At 42.9% G+C, this 20274-nt stretch overlaps 1 protein-coding gene across 1 annotated transcript; it reads right to left on the reverse strand.

Moving 5' to 3' along the window:
- Positions 1-12059: 12059 nt before the first annotated feature.
- LOC128068554 (pregnancy-associated glycoprotein 1-like) lies at positions 12060-19850 on the reverse strand. Its single transcript, XM_052661679.1, has 7 exons — positions 19845-19850; positions 18656-18735; positions 18441-18558; positions 17054-17247; positions 14065-14197; positions 13876-13974; positions 12060-12173 (listed from the first exon to the last, which is right to left on the reverse strand). Exons 1-7 carry the CDS (start codon positions 19848-19850, stop codon positions 12060-12062), a joined length of 744 nt encoding a protein of 247 aa, XP_052517639.1.
- Positions 19851-20274: the final 424 nt, after the last annotated feature.

Raw genomic sequence — 20274 nt, forward strand, 5'->3', positions numbered from 1 at the left:
GACTGGTCAGTAGAGATCTTCTAAGGACTGAAATGAAGATTACACATACCACATGACCCAATTTGTTTTGAAAACTTCTTTTCCAACTCAGGTCCCAAATCTCTCTCAATCTTCAGCTTCTAAATACCTTGCCTTTGTTACCTCACATCCTGACCTACCTGTCTCACCTTCCTTATTTCTGTTCACATCACTTATTCATCTAGTTCACCACCATTACAAAATCCAGTATTGAGAACTTTTCAACACTTTCTAGAAGTGGGTTGAAACACAGTGACTCTTTCTACTTTAGTATTTGTTTGTCCTGATCAAGGTTGTTTGAAAGGACTGAGATGGCTAGAATTATGGACATCTCACGTTTCCTCTAAAATCCCATTCTTAAAATCCCAACCAGGAATGTGATTTCCTTGGACCTGGAGGGGATGTGTTCACTTTTGGATCCACAGGTCTTAGCATAACAGTAAGTCCCCTTGTGTACGAACAAATTACATTTGAAAAGGGTGTTCAAAAATCCCAATTTCTTCATAAGTCCAGCAAAGTTACTTACGTAGCCAACTAAGACAATTGGCTATATATTGTTGTGGATTAATAGGTTTATGACACTTTTCACACAAATAATACATAAAAAACAAACACAAACAATAAAAGAATCATTTTTAATCTTGTAGTACCTGGATAGGGAATGGCAACCTACCCCACTATTTTTGTTTGGAGAATCACCATGGAAATAAGACCCTGGCAGACTGCAGTCCATATGTTTCAAAAGTCAGATACAGCCAAGCAACTAAAAACACCTTTAAAAATAGAATAGTAGTACTGTCTACATTACCACTGCGTTTATACTTTCTTTCAGATAGTGAAGGCTTGAACTAAAAGTCCTGCACTATTGTACTCCATACAGTTCTGCATAGTAAAGTACACAAAATCACACCCTCTTGTTTGGATGTGCCCATGACAATGTGTGTCAGATCTGTGAACTAACTGATGTGAATGCACTTGCAAATGCACTTTTACATGTTTGACAGTTTTCAACTTGAATGTTTATATGTAACAAACTTGCTACACAGGTTTTCAGTGAATGTATATAGTGAAGGAACAAGAGAGGAGAGTAAGGAGCTGCCTGTTCTTTCCCTTTTTGCATGTATTATGGCCACTCTGAATAGGAATTTCACTGGATGTAATTGAGGCCTGGTGTATGGGAACATGGCTGCAAGTGACAGAGGACCAGGATCCCAGGCGGTAGGACAAGAGCCGTGGTTGGTTGAAAACAGCCAAGAGTGCAAAATAGGAGGAAACAAGTTTTCACTGGTTTATGTGAAAGACTTAGCAAATATCTGGATTTCTGTGTAGTGATTGAGCTGTGGATTAGAGGAGCAGTCCCTGTTGCCCCGGATGAGCAAGAGAGGAGAAGAGAGAGGAGACTGAACCATGAAAGTGAAATGTATCCCAGGTCAAGTATGCCTAGTATTGAAGGGATGTAAGTCCTGTCAATTTATCTGCTCCATTCTGCAAAGAATTAGAGTTGTCAAAAAGGAAAGGTCTTCACTATGCTAGCACCTTATTCTTCTTCTGTCCAGTGAACATTGATTTCTAATGCCATTTCTTTATAAATAGAGGAGGCACTTTGTATGATTTAAGTCTTCTAATTTACTGTTCCATATAAACTTTTGGTGCTGTTCTGTGCCCAGGCACATGGGGCCCTGGGGCCTTGCAGGCTCTGTTTCTGCTCAGAGTACAGTGTATGGGGATCTGCTGTCGTCTGGGCCCTGGGTTATATCTTCAGTCTGGGTTCACATCTGAGGGGTTAACTCTAGTTGGGTTTAATTCTATCATCTTGCTCTTTATCTTCAGTTTGTCCCATGTTCTTTCTTTCCATTTCTCTTTTTATGCCTGACTTCTTTGTGACTGAGAAGTTTTTATGATTCCCTTTTATATCCTTTGCCACTTTATTAACTGTAACTGTTTTTTAAAAAAATTTTACTTTATTTTACTTTACAATGCTGTATTGGTTTTGCTATTCATCAACATGAATCCACCATGGGTGCACACGTGTTCCCAATCCTGAACCCCCCTCCCACCTCCCTCCCTATACCATCTCTCTGGGTCATCCCAGTGCACCAGCCTCAAGCATCCTGTTTCCTGCATCAAACCTAGACTGGCAATTCGTTTCTTATATGATATTATACATGTTTCAATGCCATTCTTCCAAATCATCCTACCCTCTCCCTCTCCCACAGAGTCCAAAAGACTGTTCTATACATCTGTGTCTCTTTTGCTGTCTCGCATACAGAGTTATCGTTACCATTTTTCTAAATTCCACATATATGTGTTAGTATACTGTACTGCTGTTTTTCTTTCTGGCTTACTTCACTCTGTATAATAGGCTCCAGTTTCATCCACCTCATTAGAACTGATTCACATGTATACTTTTTAATGGCTGAGTAATACTCCATTGTGTATATGTACCACAGCTTTCTTATCCATTCATCTGCTGATGGACATCTAGGTTGCTTCCATGTCCTGGCTACTATAAACAGTGCTGTGATGAACATTGGGGTACATATGTCTCTTTCAATTCTGGTTTCCTCAGTGTGTATGCCCAGCACTGGGATTGCTGGGTCATAAGGCAGTTCTATTTCCAGTTTTTAAAGCAATATCCACACTATTCTCCATAGTGGCTATACTAGTTTGCATTCCCACCAACAGTGTAAGAGGGTTCCCTTTTCTCCACACATTCTCCATCATTTATTGCTTGTAGACTTTTGGATTGCAGCCATTCTGACTGGTGTGAAATGTTTTAAAAGTAGTTTTAAGATCCATGGTATGCATCTTTAACTTGCCAGTCTATCATTATTAATTATGATAATCATTAAATTATTTATTTATTTATCATTTCTTTGTCTGTACTGGGTCTTAGCATGGCATGCAGGATCTTCTTTGTGGTAGGGACTCTCTATTTTAGGATGGCAAGCTCAGTACTTGCAGCGTGTAAACTCTATTTGAGACATGCAGGCTTAGCTGCTTATTGACATGTGGGATCTTAGTTATCTGGGAAAGGAACAAAACTTTGCCATTTGCAAATGCTTTGCATTGCAAAGTAGATCCTTAACTACTGGACCACCAAGGAAGTATTTACCTTTTAGTACATATTACATACGTGTCATTTTGGGTACTGTTCATTCCCCTTGTAGATCCAGATTTTCACTTCGTCTTAAATTCCTTCTGACTTGAGACCTTTTAAAAAACCTTTATTACATTGGTCTGTTGGTGGTGATGCAGTCTTGTAGTTGTTGTATGTCTGAGAAAGTATTTTATCTTGTTTTTGATATGTATTTTTCTTGGGTATAGAATTCTGAGTCAATTATATTTCTCTCAGCATTTTAAGATGTGGTGCCATTGTCCTCTGGCTAACATTGTTTCATATGCCTAATTTGCTGTCATCCCCATTTTTTGTTCTACTGTGTCTGTTTCTCCTTCTGGTTACATTTCTCTGGTTGATTGTCTTAAACCATGAATTATGATGTGCCTTTGTATAGTTGTCATATTTCTTGTCCTTGAGTTAACTGAGCTTTTGTGTTAATGGGTTTAAAGCTTTCATCATATCTGGAAATTTTTCAGCCAGTAATTATGAAGTTCTTTTCTCTATTCTCTTGTCTTTCACTTCCTGTGGGATTCCGTTTACATATATTTTAGCACTCTTAAAGTTACTTCAAATCTCTGTGATGCACAAATAATTTTTTCCCACTGTCTTTCCATTTCTATTTTACATGTCTCTATTTAACATACTCAATATTCTTCAGCTTCGTGAATATAAGGGTTATTGATGTAGTAAGTTGGTGATGGATAGGGAGGCCTGGCGTGCTGCTATTCATGATGTCACAAGGAGTCAGACACGACTGAGTGACTGAACTGAACTGAAGAATTTTAATGCCCTTCCCTGCTAATTATATAATATATATTTTACTTGTGTTTTTACTAATTGTTTTTTCCTTCATTATGGATATTTTCTTGCTTCCTTAGACATCTGGATTTTTTTTCTTTTTAAATTTATTTATCTTTATCAGAGGATACTTACTTCACAATATTGAGATGAAAGTAGGACAAATACTTTCACAATTTATAGGGAAATTTTATTTTTTTATATTTATGTTTATTTAATTTATTTTTTTTACTTTACAATACTGTATTGGTTTGCCAAACATCAGCATGAATCAAATCTTAAATTGGATTGTGGATGTGGTCACTTACCTTTAGATGCTGGATATTTTTAAATTTTTATAAATTATTCCTTTCATTGTTTGCAAACACTGTTAATTTCTTGGAAACAATTTCATGTTTTGAAGGCATGCTGTTCAGTTTTTTAAGCTGAGATGAAACCAGCCTTTAGACCAGGTTTACAATTTCCCACTAGCAAGGCAATATTGTCTTCAGGGCCTTATTGATCTCAAGGGAATTATGAGTAATTTCCATGCTGGTGGATGGGGACACAATTAGACTTGGTGCAATTTGAGACTCAAGGGTTGTTCCCTATAATTCTGACCAGTACTATCAACTCTCTGCTTAAAACTGGAGGGGTACCACCTGTACTTTCCCACAGTTCTATGTATGTAGCTCTCTCCTGTGAGCTCTAACTATATAGAGTCACAAATCTCTCTTCTTGGGGAGACTGTCTCTGCCTAGATATCCGCTCCATGTATGTGTTGGAAACTAATTCTAGAGTTGAGGCAATTGTAGAACTCACCTTGCTTGCTCCCCTCCTCAGGAATCCATTCTCTGCTGTCAGATGTTTGATGTAAAAGAATGCTCTTTCTTTAGTCTTTTCTACTTTGGAGTTGAGACAGGAGAATAAATGTGTCCTTTGCTCCTCTATGTCTACCAAAATGGAGGTCCCCCTGCAATCAGAACTCACTGAATGCCTTGTGAATGCTAGGCACTGACTTCTGTGCATGGGTGCATACTTGACTGGGGTTAAGTGTTGGGGCCTTAGGGAGCCCCAGTCTTGCTGGAGAAACATGCCAATTACAAATAGCATTTGCTATGTGGTATGTTCAGTTCAGTTCAGTCTCTCAGTCATGTCCCACTCTTCACAACCCCATGGACTGCAGGACGCCAGGGCTCACTGTTCTTCATGAACTCCTAGAGTTTGGGTAAACTCATGTCCATCAAGTCGGTGATGCCGTCCAACCATCTCATCCTCTGTGGTCCTTTTCTGCTCCTGCCTTCAATCTTTCCCAGTAACAGGGTCTTTTCTAATGAGTCAGTTCTTCACGTCAGGTGGCCAAAATATTGGAGGTTCAATTTTAGCATCAGTCCTTCCAATGAATATTCAGGACTGATTTCCTTCAGGATTGACTGGTTTGATTTCCTTGTACTTGAAGGGACTCTCAAGAGCCTTGTCCAACACCACAGTTCAAAGCCATTAATTCTTCATCGCTCACCATTCTTTATGGTGTAACTGTCACATCCATACATTACAACTTGAAAAATCATAGCTTTGATTATACTGAACTTTTTCAGCAAAGTAATGTCTCTGTTTTTTTAAAAAATTGTATACATTTGTCACAGCTTTCCTTGAAATGAGCAAGCATCTTTTAATATCATGACTGAAGTCATTATCTGCAGTGATTTTGGGGCCCCTTCAAATAAAGTCTCTCACTGTTTCCATTGTTTCCCCATGTATTTGCCATGAACTGATGGGACCAAATGCCATTATCTTTATTTTCTGAATGTGGAGTTTAAACCAGATGTTTCAGTCTCCTCTTTCACTTTCATCAAGAGGCTCTTTAGCTCTTGTTCAATTTATGCCATTAGGGTAGTGTCTTCAGCATGTCCTTAGTTTTGTGTGTATTGATATTACACACAGCAATCTTGATTCCAGCTTGTGCTTCATCCAGTTGGGCATTTGGCATGATGTACTCTGCATATAATTTAAATAAGTGAGGTGACAGTATACAGCCTTTACCTACTCCTTTCCCGATCTGGAACCAGTCCGTTGTTCCATGTTCAGCTCTAACTGTTGCTTCTTGACCTGCAAACAGATTTCTCAGAAGGCAGTAAGATGGTCTGGTATTCCCATCTATGTAAGTTTTATACATTTTGTTGTGATCCACACAGTCAAAGGCTTTTGCATGGTCAATGAAACAGAAGTAGGTGTTTTTCTAGAATTCTCTTGCTTTTTCTATCATCTAACGAATATTGGCAATTTGATCTCTGGTACCTCTGCCTTTTCTAAATCCAGCTTGAACATATGGAATTTTGTAGTTCATGTACTGTTGAAGATCACCTTTCTTGGGAATTTCAATGAAAACGACTTTTCTTGTCCTGTGGCCACTGCTGAGTTTTCCAAATTTGCTAGCATATTGAGTGCAGCACTTTAACAGCATTATCTTTTAGAATCTGATATAGCTCTATTGCAATGCCATCACCTCCGCTAGCTTTGCTCATAGTGGTGCTTCTGAAGGCCCATTTGACTTCACATTTCAGGATGTCTAGGTCTAGGTGACTGATCACACCATCGTGGTTATCTGGGTCATTAATATCATTTTTGTGCAGTTCTCCTATGTATTTTTTCAACCTCTTCTTAATATATTCTGCTTCTGTTAGGTCCATACCATTTCTCTCTTTTATTGTGCCCATCTTTGCCTGAAACATTCCCTCCCTATCTCTAATTTCCTTGAAAAAAATCTCTGGTCTTTACCATTCTAACGTTTTCCTATGTTTCTTTGCAGTGATCATTTAGGAAGGCTTAAAAAAATTTTTTTTTAATGTATTCTTGCTATTCTTTGGAACTCTGCATTCAGATGGGTATGTCTTTCTTTTCTCCTTTGCCTTTTGCTTCTCTTCTTTTCTAAGTTATTTGTAAGTCCTCCTAAGACAACCATTTTGCTTTTTTGCATTTCTTTTTCTTGGGGATGGTCTTGATGTGGAATGTACGGATCAAAAAACAAAGATCATGGAATTCAGTTCCATCACTTCATGGAAAATATCTAGAGAAACAATGAAAACAGTGACAGACTTTATTTCTCTGGGCTCCAAATTACTGCAGATAGTGACTGCAGTTGTGGAAAACAACAACAACAACAACAACAACACACTAGCTCCTTGGAAGAATAGCTATGAAAAACCTGACAGCATACTAAAAAGCAGAGACATTATTTTAGAAGCAAAAGTCTGTAGAGTCAAAGCTATGGTTTTACCAGAAGTCGTGAGTGGATGTGAGAGTTGGACCATAAAGAAAGCTGAGAAGCAAAGAATTGATGCTTTGGAACTGTTGTGTTGGACAAGACTCTTGAGAGTCCCTTGGACTGCAAGGATATCCAACCAGTCCATCCTAAAGGAAATCCGTCCTGAATATTCATTAAAAGGACCAATGCTGAAGCTGAACCTCTAATACTTTGGCCATCTGATGGGAAGAACTGACTCATTAGAAAAGACCCTGATGCAGGGAAAGATTAAAGGCAAGAGGGAAAGAGGAAGACAGAAAATGAAATTGCTGGGTGGTATCATCAACTTGATGAACATGAGTTTGAGCAAGCTCCGGGAGTTGGTGATGAACAGGGAAACCTGGCGTGCTGCACCCCATGATACAGCAAAGAGTTGGACATGACTAAGAGACTGAACTGAACTGATGTACAGAGGACATTAGGGTGTAGGCAGAAGCCTCGGGATCCAGTCAAGCCTGTGACTCTGGTTGGAATGCTGAAAAATTTAGGTGGAAAGGGAGGCTTCCCATCCTCTGGTGCAGCTCCTTGAATCCGAGGCAAGGAGCACACGATTTTGAATGTGTTAACAAATATTGTTTTCCATAAAAAAAAAAGAAACCCAAAAACTGTTTTCTGCAGGAGTGAGAACTTTGACTGAGTCTGTTCTCTAGGTTTTACTGAACAATGTGGAAGGAATATGGAGTGGGCTGAATCTGCAAAAATTAAGTGACCAGCTGCTGGATGGCCAGGATTACGGTAGACATTCTACACTAGATGGAAAACAAATCCAGAGAAAAAGGTCTCTTCTGGAGTGTACATGTCAATGTATCACATTGTTTCAGAAGATCACTTCAATCATGTTTTGGGGCAAGCAAGAAATGCAAGATGGGTGGTTTGCTTTTGTCAATTCCTGTGGGTAGTTAGATGACTAAATGTTTGGTTACTTAATTGCATGGTCGGAATTATGCTTGGGAGAGAAAACAAGATGAGGCCCACATATATTTCATCATTAAACAGCAAGCATAGGAAGGTATCTAAGGCAACTGTAGGTAATTTAAACATGAGGGGCCAAAGGGGACAGATTCATTTAACAGGGTGAGATTGGACTGTACAGGTTGCCATAGCTGTTGCTATGACAAGTAACTATAACAGCTACTTGTTGCTATGCTGGCGATGTGGGAAACTGACCAGAGACCAAGAGCCTTTACGACTCTCCTTGCAGTGTGACTTCAGGGGAGAAGTAATTGATAAGGAAAGGCTGACTGGTAAGACTGAGGAAGGGAGTAATCTGAGCCAGTAATCATTTGCTCTTGTGGGAGCCCAGAAAACAGAAGCATCGGCTCAGTCAGAGTTCTGTGTCAGGGTTCAGAAATAGATGTCATTCGGCTTGAATCAATATTTAGCCTCTGGGATGGCAGCCATAACCTCTAAACAGAAGATTTCCTTCTCTCCAAGTGGTAGAATAAATCATATTTGTTCCGGACTCAGGAACCCAGAAAGCTCTCTTGGGCCACTTGCTCTTTGCAGGCACACATCCAATCTTGAAGGTGAAAAAATCATGGTGCCCATTTTCCAGATGAGAAAACTGAGGTTAAGGGACTTGATCAAGGCCACACAGCTAAGCATGTGAAAATCAAAGCACAAACCCAGTGTAACAGTCCTCAAATTGTGTGATTTTGCTCCATACCCATTGGGAGTGGTGGGTGTCATCTGGCACTATTGCTTAGGCAGAAGCAAGCAATGTTCAGGCTTCAGCTGAAGAAAGTAAGGGAAACCAGTAGACCATTAAGCTTTGACCTAAATCAAATCCCTTATGATTATATAGTGGAGATGAAAAATAGATTCAAGGGATTAGGTCTGGTAGGCTGAAGAACAATGGATGGAGGTTTGTTACATTGTACGGGAAGTGGTCACCAAAACCATCCCTAAGAAAAACAAATGTGAGAAGGAAAAAGGTTGCCTGAGGAGGCCTTAAAAACAGCTGAGAAAATAAGAGAAGTGAAAGGCAAAGGAGAAAGGTTAATATATACCCAATGGAATGCAGAATTCCAGAGAATAGCAAGGAGAGATAAGAAAGTCTTTGTAAGTCAACACTGCAAGAATTAGAGGAAAACAGTAGGATTGTAAAGAGCATAGATCTCTTCAAGAAAATTGGAGCTACTAGAGGAACACTCCATGCTTAGATGGGCACAATAAAGGACATAAAGTCAAAGACCTAACAAAAGCAGATGAGATTAAGAAGAGGTGGCAAGAATGCACAGAAGAACTATACAAAATGATCATAATGACCAGGATAGGCATGATGCTGGGGTCACTCACATAAAGCCAGATATACTGGAGTATGAAGTCAAGTGGGCATTAGGAAGCATCACTATAAGAAAAGCTAAGGAAGGTGATGGAATTCCAGCTGAGCTGTTTAAAATTCTAAAGAATGTGGCTGTAAAACTGCTGCATTCAATATGTCATCAAATTTGGAAAACTCATCAGTGGCCACAGTGCTGGAAAAGGTCAGTTTTCACTCCAATCCAAAAGAAAGGCAATTCCAAAGAATGTTCAGCCTATCATGCCATTGTGCTCATCTCACTTGCTAGCAAGGTAATACTCAACATTCTTCAAGCTAAGTTTCAACAGTACATGAACTGAGAATTTCCAGGTATACAAACTGGTTTGAGGAACCAGAGATCAAATTGCCAACATCCATTGGATCATAGAGAAAGCAAGGGAATACCAGAAAAGCATTTTCATCTCCTTCACTGACTATGCTAAAGCCTTTCACTGTGTGGACCACAACAAACTGTGGAAAATTCTTAAGGAAATGGGAGTATCAGATCATCTTACCTGTCTCCTGAATAGTCTGTATGTAGCTAAAAAACCGGAAGTTAGAATCAGACACGAAACAAGTGAAAGACTTAAAATTGGGAAAGGAGAATGAGAAGGTATACATTGTCACTCTTGTTATTTAACTTATATGTAGGATGCATCTTTCAATATGCTGGTCTGGATAAATCGCAAGCTGGAATCAAGATTGCTGAGAGAAGTATCAACATCCACAGATATAAAGATGACACTGCCCTAACAGCAGAAAGCAAAGAAGAACTAAAGAGTCTCTCGATGAGGAGAGGAGATGAAAAAACTAGCTTACACTCAACGTTCAAAAAACTATTCATAAAAAGATACTCAACATTCATCGCATCCAGTCCCACCCATTCATGGCATATAGATGAGGGAAAAGTGGAAACAGTGGGAAGATTTTATTTTCTTGGGCTCCAAAATCATTATGGACCTTGACAGCAGCCACAGAATTAAAAGACACTTGCTCCTTGGAAGGAAGAAAGGCTATGAAAAACTTGCACAGTGCATTAAAAAGCAGAGACTCACTTTGCTACAGAGGTCTCTAGTGTCAAAGCTATGATTTTTCCAGTAATCATGTACAGATGTGCGATCTGGACCATAAGAAAGGGTGGATGTCAAAAAATTGAGCTTTTGAACTGTGGTGCTTGAGAAGATTCTTGAGAGTCCCTTATGCAACAAGGAGATCAAACCAGTCATTCGGAAAGGAAATCAACGTCTGACTTCTGCTACCTCAGCTGAGACATCTACTGAGAGCCTCCAGGTGGAAAGACCGGATGCTTCCACTGCAAAAGTGCCTAACCATGGCAGCTCCAAGCAAATACTTTGTAGCTCCACCCCTGAAGGAAGCTCAGAAAGGCTGAAGGCTCTGTGTACCCTGGGTCCCCCGATACCTGAGTTGCATTCTCCCCAGCAGCACTGGAGGCCAAGGAAGAGCATTCTGGGCCCTGGAGGTGGGTGATGGCTCAGGGATCCACTGGGGCCACCACTTACCAGGTAGGAATGGAAAGGACAGAGCAGGCATATGTGCAGAGAGCTGGTGCCTGGCATGTGGAACAAGAGGTAATGAGCTTTGCATGAAGTACCTCACCCAAACTCCCCTGGAGGAGAAGCCTAGTGATAAGATCATCTGAGATGGGATGAAGAGAGTCTGTTTCATTACCCCTTATAATTCCTCTGAATGAGGAGGTGGTGGAGTTGGTGGACCATCACAAACTCTTCCATGGCCTAGACCATCACCCAGTGGCTATCCTTGGGGCTGCCTCTCCCCAGCTTCAGTCATGTAGTTCTGGAGGAAATTGACAATCATGTGTGCTCCTGGGTCAGGGCCACAAGACCATGTAGAGCCAATCATAGGACCCCATGTTCCTGCCAAGATGACTGAGCTGTGGCTGTACATGTGGTCTAAAGTGGGTCATTTAGAGAACACCCTTGAACTCTGATGTCTGTAATCTTTTCTTTCCTTATTGGAGATGCCTTAAGGATATAAAACCCTAGGGCAGGTAGCTTGGACTCCCTCACTAGGTATAGAAGCCTTAAGGAAGAAAGTTGTCAGGCTAAGACCATCAAAGAAGACGGAATGAAATATGAGGGTGTGAAATTGAGAACTGATGACTTCTGATTTCTTGGGTCCAGACACTGAGATCTTTGTATTTGCTCTGATTCTTGTGTTCTGGATTCCCAGAATCATTTCAATGAGTCTCCCCATTCCTTGAGGCCAGTTTGAGTAGTCTCCTCTCAAATGTGATTCAGACTTTGTTCTAGATCCTTCCCAATCTTAGTACACCTCCCAGACACAAACAGAGGCACCCGTTTGTTTCAGCACCATTAAGAGTGAAACCCTTTATTCTTTCATGAGAATAGGGTGTGCAGACCACCAAATACAGTTAACCAGCATCCTGGGCAGGAGTGCCCTAAGTCTGAGTAAGTGTTTGCTCAGAGCGGCCTTATTGATTCCTGAACCACACCAAGCATTTACACTGCCCATGCCAGGCCAATCCTGTCATTTCCTCAGTCAAAGACTGAGAAATACAGCCTCAGGAATACGTCACACAGGATCCAGTTCTCTGTAGATGTCCTCACTGTGTTCTCTTTAAAGGTGGTATAGCAGTGGCCTCTAGAATCCTGTAGGAGTCAGAGACACAAACCAGTCAGCCTGAGCCCTTTTGTGGGACTTCCACAAATATCCAGATCCAGCAACATTGTTGGTTTTATTTCCCTCTTTTGGTAAGTATCAAGGGATTTTCTCATTAGCAGGGAATATGAGGGTTCATCCACAACCAAAAAGGGCCAAAACATGCAGTTTCCATGAGGAAGAGTGTGGGGGAGGAAAGGACTGTGAGTTGTGGATACAGAAGAATGATAAACAACAAAGTTCTACTGTAGAGTATTAGGAAATATATTAAATATCCAGTCATAAACCACATGAAAAGAATAAGAAAAATAATATTTAATTTTTATGTTTAAAACTGAGTCACTTTGCTGTGCAGCAAAACTTAATGCAACACTGAAGATTAGCCAGAGTTCAATAAAATCTTCAGAAAAGAATGAGAGTGTCCATAGTTCTCACTCCCTGTTTCCTTCCTTCTGACTCCTGCTCCTTGTTTTCTCTGCAGAGAATGCCTGTTTGCCTCCTGCTTCCCACAATCCACAATTTTTAAAAAAAACAACAACAACTTTATTTTGAATTGGAATATAGCTGATTGACAATATTTTGAGTTTCAGGTGGACAGTAAAGGGACTCACCCATATGTATGCATGAATCCTGGTCCTCAAAATACCCCTCCCATTCAGGCTGTCATATAATTGAGCAGAGTTCCCTGTGCTACACAGTAACTCGTTGTTGGTTATCCATCTTAAATAGAGCAGTGCCCACAGCAAGTTCTTGAAGACTTAACTTAGGAACTCTGGGAAGCCTCCTTCAGTCCGCACTCACCCTCTTTGGCCACTCCAGGCTTGGTTCGGTAACATACTCTGGTCCCCCATCCCCATCGGTCAGTCCTAGCCCTCATCACCATGAGTAAGTCCCTCAACTCAGAGCACCTTGGGATGCCATTTGCATAGAATCCAGTGAAGTTTGCCTAGAGCCAAACAACCTTCCATATGGTTCAATGAGTTTGTGACTTTACAATTTCTGAAATTCCCTCCCTTCCTCAAAGCCTTCTTTGAATTCATCAGTCTGTTACAAACTCCCGCAGGGAGCTGACATGAAGCCTCCACCCTGTGCTGGGGCTGAGCAGTCACTGTGCACCCTTTATTCACCTTAGTATCCAACCTCCCCACAGAGGGGCCGGTAACCTAAATCACAAAGGGGGCACCTGGCAGAGCAAGGCGAAACGGCAGCCGAGAACTAGGCTGACCATGTAATTTATCATCCAAACCAGGAAAACTGCGAGAGAAGGGAGACTATTAATCCCTATGGTAGGATAGCACACTGGGACTGTCCCCAGCCATTCTCCTTGTAATGTGGCCTATTTCAGGGACTGCTAGAGCTGACTCTCGGTGTTCATCCATCTGAGGGTTCAGATTGAACTGAAGCTCTTGGAACACTGAAGACTTGAGTGTTCCCCTCTCCTTGTGACTCCCACCATGCCAGCATGGCGTGGTGTCTCCACATTTATTTTAGGATGATTAGTGTCCCAGACAGCCCTTTACTCTCAAGTGGTTTTTTTTTTTTTCTTTCTGGCAGGCACTGGCCCAGCCACAGGGCTCAGCAGCATCTGCAACAGTGGAAGATGGCCTGCAGAGGGCAGCCTTCTCCCAGCAGCGGGCCAAGGGTTATTTCAAGTTCCTATTTGAGAACCACCCCTCAGGGTTCTGTCCTCACCTTGAGCATGTAGGCTTGAGCTGGGACTGGGTAATTGATACCATTGATGGTGAAGATAATAGAGGGCAGGGTATAGACGGCAAAACATGAAATGTAGTGCTGTTAGAGAGAGAAGGAGAGAGGTTGGCCCTGGAGATCCTTCTTGTGTGTGGATACTGGGAGTGACCCTGGGGCATGACCCTTCTTCACCTTGGAAACCCATAGCGTGGAGCTTCTGTATGTTATTGAACAGTCTTCTTGGGCCAAGGTCAGTGATGTCCCAGTGTCCACAAGGGCCTCGCAGCCACCAGAACAAGCAATAACCTTTCTTTTCATGGAGATGCTGAGAGACAGTGTGACAGAGAGGGCATCAAGGTCACTCTGAGTCTCCCCAGAGGTGCCCCCTTCCCGACTGTCTCCTAAAGAGCCCTTTGTCTCTTGCCCTCTTTTCCTTTGCTCCCGATACAGCACCTTCCTTTCCATCCTTGAATGCAGTACTTGAATACACCAGGATCTTTTGCACCTTGACACAAGCTGGTCATCCTTCCTAGAGGAGCCCCCACCCCTTTGACTAGCAAATTTCTTCTCATCTTCCAGATTCCAGCTTAGTTGTCATGGTTTCAGGGAAGTCTTTCCCTCGGTGTTTATCAGTCTCCTTTCTTGACAGTCTCTGTAGACCCTTCCTCATGTCTGCTGGTGCTGCTAAGTCACTTCAGTCGTGTCCGACTCTGTGCGACCCCATAGACGGCAGCCCACCAGGCTTCCCTGTAGCTGGGATTCTCCAGGCAAGAACACTGGAGTGGGTTGCCATTTCCTTCTCCAATGCATGAAAGTGAAAAGTGAAAGTGAAGTCGCTCAGTCATGTCCGACCCTCAGCAACCCCATGGACTGCAGCCCACCAGGCTCCTCTGCCCATGGGATTTTCCAGGCAAGAGTACTCTCTAGCATGTACCAAAGTCACAATTCACTATGTGTGTGTGTCATTTCCTGTGCATCTACCTTCTTAGATGTGAGGGCGAGTTTTATTCATGTTGCCTCTCTAAAGTGCCTGGCACACAGTGGATGCCCAATGCTCGTGTGTTTAGTGAGTGAATGAAGACTGTGAAAATAATGAATGAGAAACATCCAGAGAGTTGTGTCTGGTGGGGAACAAATAACAGGTCAACCACAGAGTGAACATGGAGATTCGCAGGGGCAGCAGAATCGCACAGTAGGGGGAGAGAGGGGTGCCTCTGGGATAGGGTGTCTCCTAGCGCTGTTCCTACAACCAGCTCAGACCCTGAGACTCTGGTCAGGAAATACATGACTAGCCCACAGTAACCCCAAAGGACAGGTCAGCTTTTGTCTGAGGGTATCACACAGAATCTTATCAATTATTGCCTTTTGTCCTCAGGTCATTCCTGGATCCCAACTTCCTGATTCTCTGTTATAGCCCCTGCCCTACTGTGTGCCCAGGTACGTGGGGTGTCTTTTTTATTAGTTGCTTTCACGTCTTGAGACTTCAGCAAATCTCTCTACAGTGCTGAGAAAGTTGCTCCCTTAGGAGACCAGTTCTACCCATTTGTTCAGGACTTTCTGTGTTTTTAAATTCATATTTATCTGTACTGAGAACTTCCTTGGCCCCAAGTAGCCCTGGACAGTTGGTCATCTTATAACTATGTTCAGCCTGGAGAAATTCTCATTGATCCTCTGTTCACCACACTGTAGAGTCCTCTAATCATGCTCCACGCCTCACAGGGCAGTGGGTGCAGCCCTCTCCCAGCTGCACAGACCTCTCCAGACCCTTTTAGGACCCTGGTCAGAGCCCTGGTCAGAAGGCCTGGGGTAATTATGAAACCATGTGTTGTTTGCAATCTATTTGCTTGTGTGTTTGTTTGTATATGTGTTTGTATGTGTGTTCGTATGTGTCTCTGTGTGTGCTTTTGTGTCTCTGACTAGCTATGCATGTTTATATGTGTCTCTGCACATGTTTATATGTGTCTGCTTGTGTATTTTCATGTGTCTGTGTGTCTGTCTGTGTCGTTGTGGGTGGTGTATATGTCTGTGTGACTGTGTGTCTGAGAATGCATTTGTGTGTGTCTGCCTGTGTCCATGTACAGTAGCGGGAGCATCACTTGGGCTGACCATCAGAGGGAGAGGCTTACCAGTCCATGTGTACACTCCAGTTGCCCACTTCAATCAATGGTACCCAGTTGGGCACTCCCTGGTAAGTAGGATTTATCCACCCCACCAAATATCACCACACTGCCTTTTGCCCTGCATGTGTATAGAGAAGAGCTGGGGGGTGGGGGTGGGGATCCTTGGAGGACAGTAACAACAGCACTGTCTTAGAACTGTGCTGGTCCACCCATCACGGCCCTAATAAGGTCCCCATGTACAGATGAAGAAATCGAGTCTAGGAGCGATTGAGATCTAGACTGAGGTTGGTTACTGGCTAACAAGTGGCACAGAGGAGGTTAGAAGCTGAGTCACCTGGCTGGGCTCCACCCACTCTGTCTTCTGAAGATGCCGTGGACCTCCTGCGACCTGAGTGCTCAGATACACTCAGAGGACATGGTGCTGAAGCATAATGGCTTTCTCCTTGTCCAGCTTGTCATTTTTCAGGAAAGTCAAAGCCTGGGAGTTCTAAGGGTGTGGGTTCAGGTCACCCAGAGTTGGCTCCGCTGGCCTGTGACCTCTACTGTTCAAATGGCCCCACACTCAGAAGGGACCCCACCTCTGCTCTCCTGTCTTGAAATGCCTAATATTTCTTGAACAAGGGGTCCCACCCGTTTGTTTTGTGTCCAACATTTTGATTTTTCACTGGCTCCTACAAGTTGGGTAGCTGGTCCTGGGCTCCCAGTGGAATGCTAATGAGGAAGGAAAGATAGCCACCATCCTTCTCCTTCCTTCCTTATCAAATTCATAAGCAAATCCTATTGCCTTTTCCTCCAACTTTTTCCTGTTGCCTTCCATTAGCCTTCCTCCTCACTCTTCCTGCTATACCAAGTTACTGGTCTTGAGACCAGGAGCAGGGTTGTGTTCCAATGAAATGTTATTTATAAATGCCGGTGGTGAAGCCAGGTATGGCCCTTAGGCTATATATCCTGGGTTAGATTATCTCTCAGGATACTTCTTTATCAAGTGTTCTATAATTTTCATGCAACTGAAAGCATCTTACAGCTAATATGGAGAAAGGGATTGTCCATCTCAGACTTACTTGCTCAAGTAGAAGGCAAACATAGGCTCAGAAATGGCACCTTGATTCTTCTGGTTGTCAAAGATGGGGATAGCTCCAAAGATGGATATGTTGGGGTAGTTCAAGCCCAAGACGCCATCAAAAGGTGCACCCTCACACCCGTATTCTACAATGCTTTGACTGCACAGCTGGTCAATACTTACAAGGTCCCCAATCTGTGGGAGAGAAGAGTGTTCCCACTTACAGATACATGAATTGGAGCTTGGACTGGGCTGGCATGCATTGCCATTCGATCCTCAGAGAAGAATTGAGGCTGTTCTGTGTCTTTGGTCGATCTCAGACGGTTAGACCAAGCTGGGAGGGGAATTTGGGTTCCATTTGAGAGAGGCTGTGAATTTTAAAACAGCTGCCCCTCTGAAAAACACCACCTGAGTGAATCAAATTGGCCTTATGGCTTCTGTACAGGTGGGGCAACCAAGCATCAGGCCAGGACCCATTCATGCCCCCTTGTGGAGAAAATGAGTCTAGAGCAAGATAGCCTTCTCTTTGGCATCACTATGACCTAATGACAGGAATGGACTGCATTCTCTGTAATGTACTGGGAATTCTACATCTGTCCAGGAAGACAGAAGCTGCAAACTCAATCTTGCTTGCAGAGATCTATGAAATTACTGCCTGAGAAATTCACTTTTGGGGATATGTGTGTATTTGTATGAGTGTGTATGAGAGAGAAAGAGATAGACGGGAACTACTCAAGTACTTTGGGGAGGCAGGCCATAGGTTTTGTTAGACTCTCAAAGGCATCCTAGAGTGAGAACTCATTTATCAGGCTCCCTGACATGTCTGGCCTCCAGTTTCCCATTCTGAATACTTGAAGCTCTTGACTGCCCCCAGGGTCCTTAGATCAGTTTTATACTGTCCCTAAACACCCCACAGCAACTTCAGTCTTGAAAAGCCAGCCCAGTTCCACTGTTTGTGTAACCTCAGCAAGGCTCTTGCTGTCTGTACCTCAGTTTCCTCATATGTCTCTAGAGCTAATCAGACCACCTGCTGTGTGGGGTTATTGCAGGATTAAGCCAGTTACTACCTGAAAGTGCTTGGCACAGTCTGTGAATATAAAAGTAGGTGCTTTTCCCCCCTCTTTTCGCTTCCAACAAAATAAACCTTGAACTTCTCATGGGCAGAGGAGCTGCAAGTCCACACCTCAAGTCACTCTCTGGGTTAGCTAATTTGTTTGCTCATGTGTCACCATGGGCACTGCCTCCCCAGGGACAGGATCCTGTGGGTAAGATGGCCAATGTCTATGGGAGGTAAGCTAGGATGGGTCCTGCCAGATGGTCCTGGATCTGTTTTGTAAGCAGCGGTCACTCCATAGCCAGTCCTGACTCAGCTTCTGTTAACACATTACCCGAACAGTGTGATAAGCAAGAAATCCCTTCATGTTCCCAGATCCATAGGTGATGCTGAAGGTCTTTTGGGTAGGCGGGAAGGTGGAAAACTTGTAATGTCTGAACCAACTTGTGTAGCTGCAGACACAAGAGATGGGTGTCATCAGGTCCCAAGGGTGGAAAACAGAGTGGCAGGGCACAGGTTGAACTGGGGCAAAAGAGGGAGGGCACCCACAACTCAGATGAGCCTGTGTCAAAGACAACCTGGAATTCCTGAGGGGGTGTTCCAATGGTGATGTTACCCTCATAGAGCATCTACTGGGAGAAGGAGGGAGTGGGTTAGTGCAGAACTGGCTACCCTCTCTTCCCACACTGCTGCCTCCCTCTGGGTGTCAAATATCTCTTGAGATCACTTTCTAACCACTGTGCAGCTCAAAGCCTTTGATCACAGAGGTGCTTGCATTTGATATTTTTTCCTGTGCTACATTGTATGCAGGATATTGATTCTATGACCCAGTGTTGAAGTGGTACCTCCTGCACTGGAAGCCCAGAGGCATAACCACTGGACCTCCAGGAAGCTGGACACCCAGGGAAGTCCTGGTTCCTTCATTTGAGAAGCTCTGTAGTTTCTTCAAACCCAGCCTTATCCAGGAGGTCCTTCTTGATCAACCCCAGCCACTTCCTCCAAACTCAGACCACATCCAATCAACACCACACAGGTGACTCTTTCATTTGACATGTATTTACTTTTTGCCTATCTCTCAGGCTGGCATGGGCATTCTTGAAGGCAAAATAAGCCCTTTTTCTAATCTAAGAACAGTAACCAATGTGTTAGATTCTTATGGCCTTACATGGAATACAGGTTCAATAACTTTTTACTGCTGTGGTTCTTGCATCTGTGGAAACTGAATTCCTCTGTCTGGGGATTCACAGTTGCTTTGCAGTTGGTTCTACCTTTTGATCAGAGATGGTTCACTCTTCATCTGTAACTGAGTGACTCCCTTAGTTCAGAAGGAATTGCTGCTGCTGCAGCTAAGTTGCTTCAGTCGTGTCTGAATCTATGCAACCCCATAGACAGCAGCCCATCAGGCTCCCCTGTCCCTGGAATTCTCTAGTTAAGAACACTGGAGTTGGTCACCATTGCCTTCTCCTCAGAAGGAACAATCTCCATCAAACTAATAACACATCTTTGACACAGAAATGGAAGTTTACCTGCCACCTGGTAAGTTTTGGGCCCAGTTACCAAGACCAAGAGTTGAGGATGATAGTGTCTTCTCCTCTGGGTTGGGCATCTTTTGCTCAGGGTTTCTGCCTCCTGCAGAAGCCCCAGCCCCAACATCCCATCTGTCACCTCCAGATGAGCCCCAGTGCTAGGCTAGAGCACGAGGGGGAGTTGTGGAGCACCATCCACCCAAAACACTCACATCCATGATGTTGCCTAGGTGGTGAATAGTTATAACTGAGCCACGAGAAGAAATCTGGGACAGTCTGTAAGCATGTTCCTTCAGGAAATTGTTCAGCATGTTTTCTTCACTTAAGGTTTTTCTCATGGTCTTCACTTTTGTTAGAGGTATTCTTTCGTTGAACATTTGACAAAGAAAACAAAGAAGCTACAATTAGCTTTCAGTGTTAAGGTATAACTGTCATTGAAATGGCCCTGTGTATTTTCCAATCATTTTTATGAGTCACCATATTATCAGAATTTTATGCATATACCATGACAAAGACATAGGTTTGAATAAAGATTCTATTCTGTAATGTTGGATAAGCCATAAGACCATGTGGGGTCTCAGTATCCTCTCAGTAAAATGGTGGAATGTAATGATTCAAACCCTCCAAATAGGACATCTTGGG

The sequence above is a fragment of the Budorcas taxicolor genome, chromosome 25 (assembly GCF_023091745.1).
Source record: "Budorcas taxicolor isolate Tak-1 chromosome 25, Takin1.1, whole genome shotgun sequence".
In the NCBI taxonomy this organism is placed as follows: Eukaryota; Metazoa; Chordata; class Mammalia; order Artiodactyla; family Bovidae; genus Budorcas; species Budorcas taxicolor.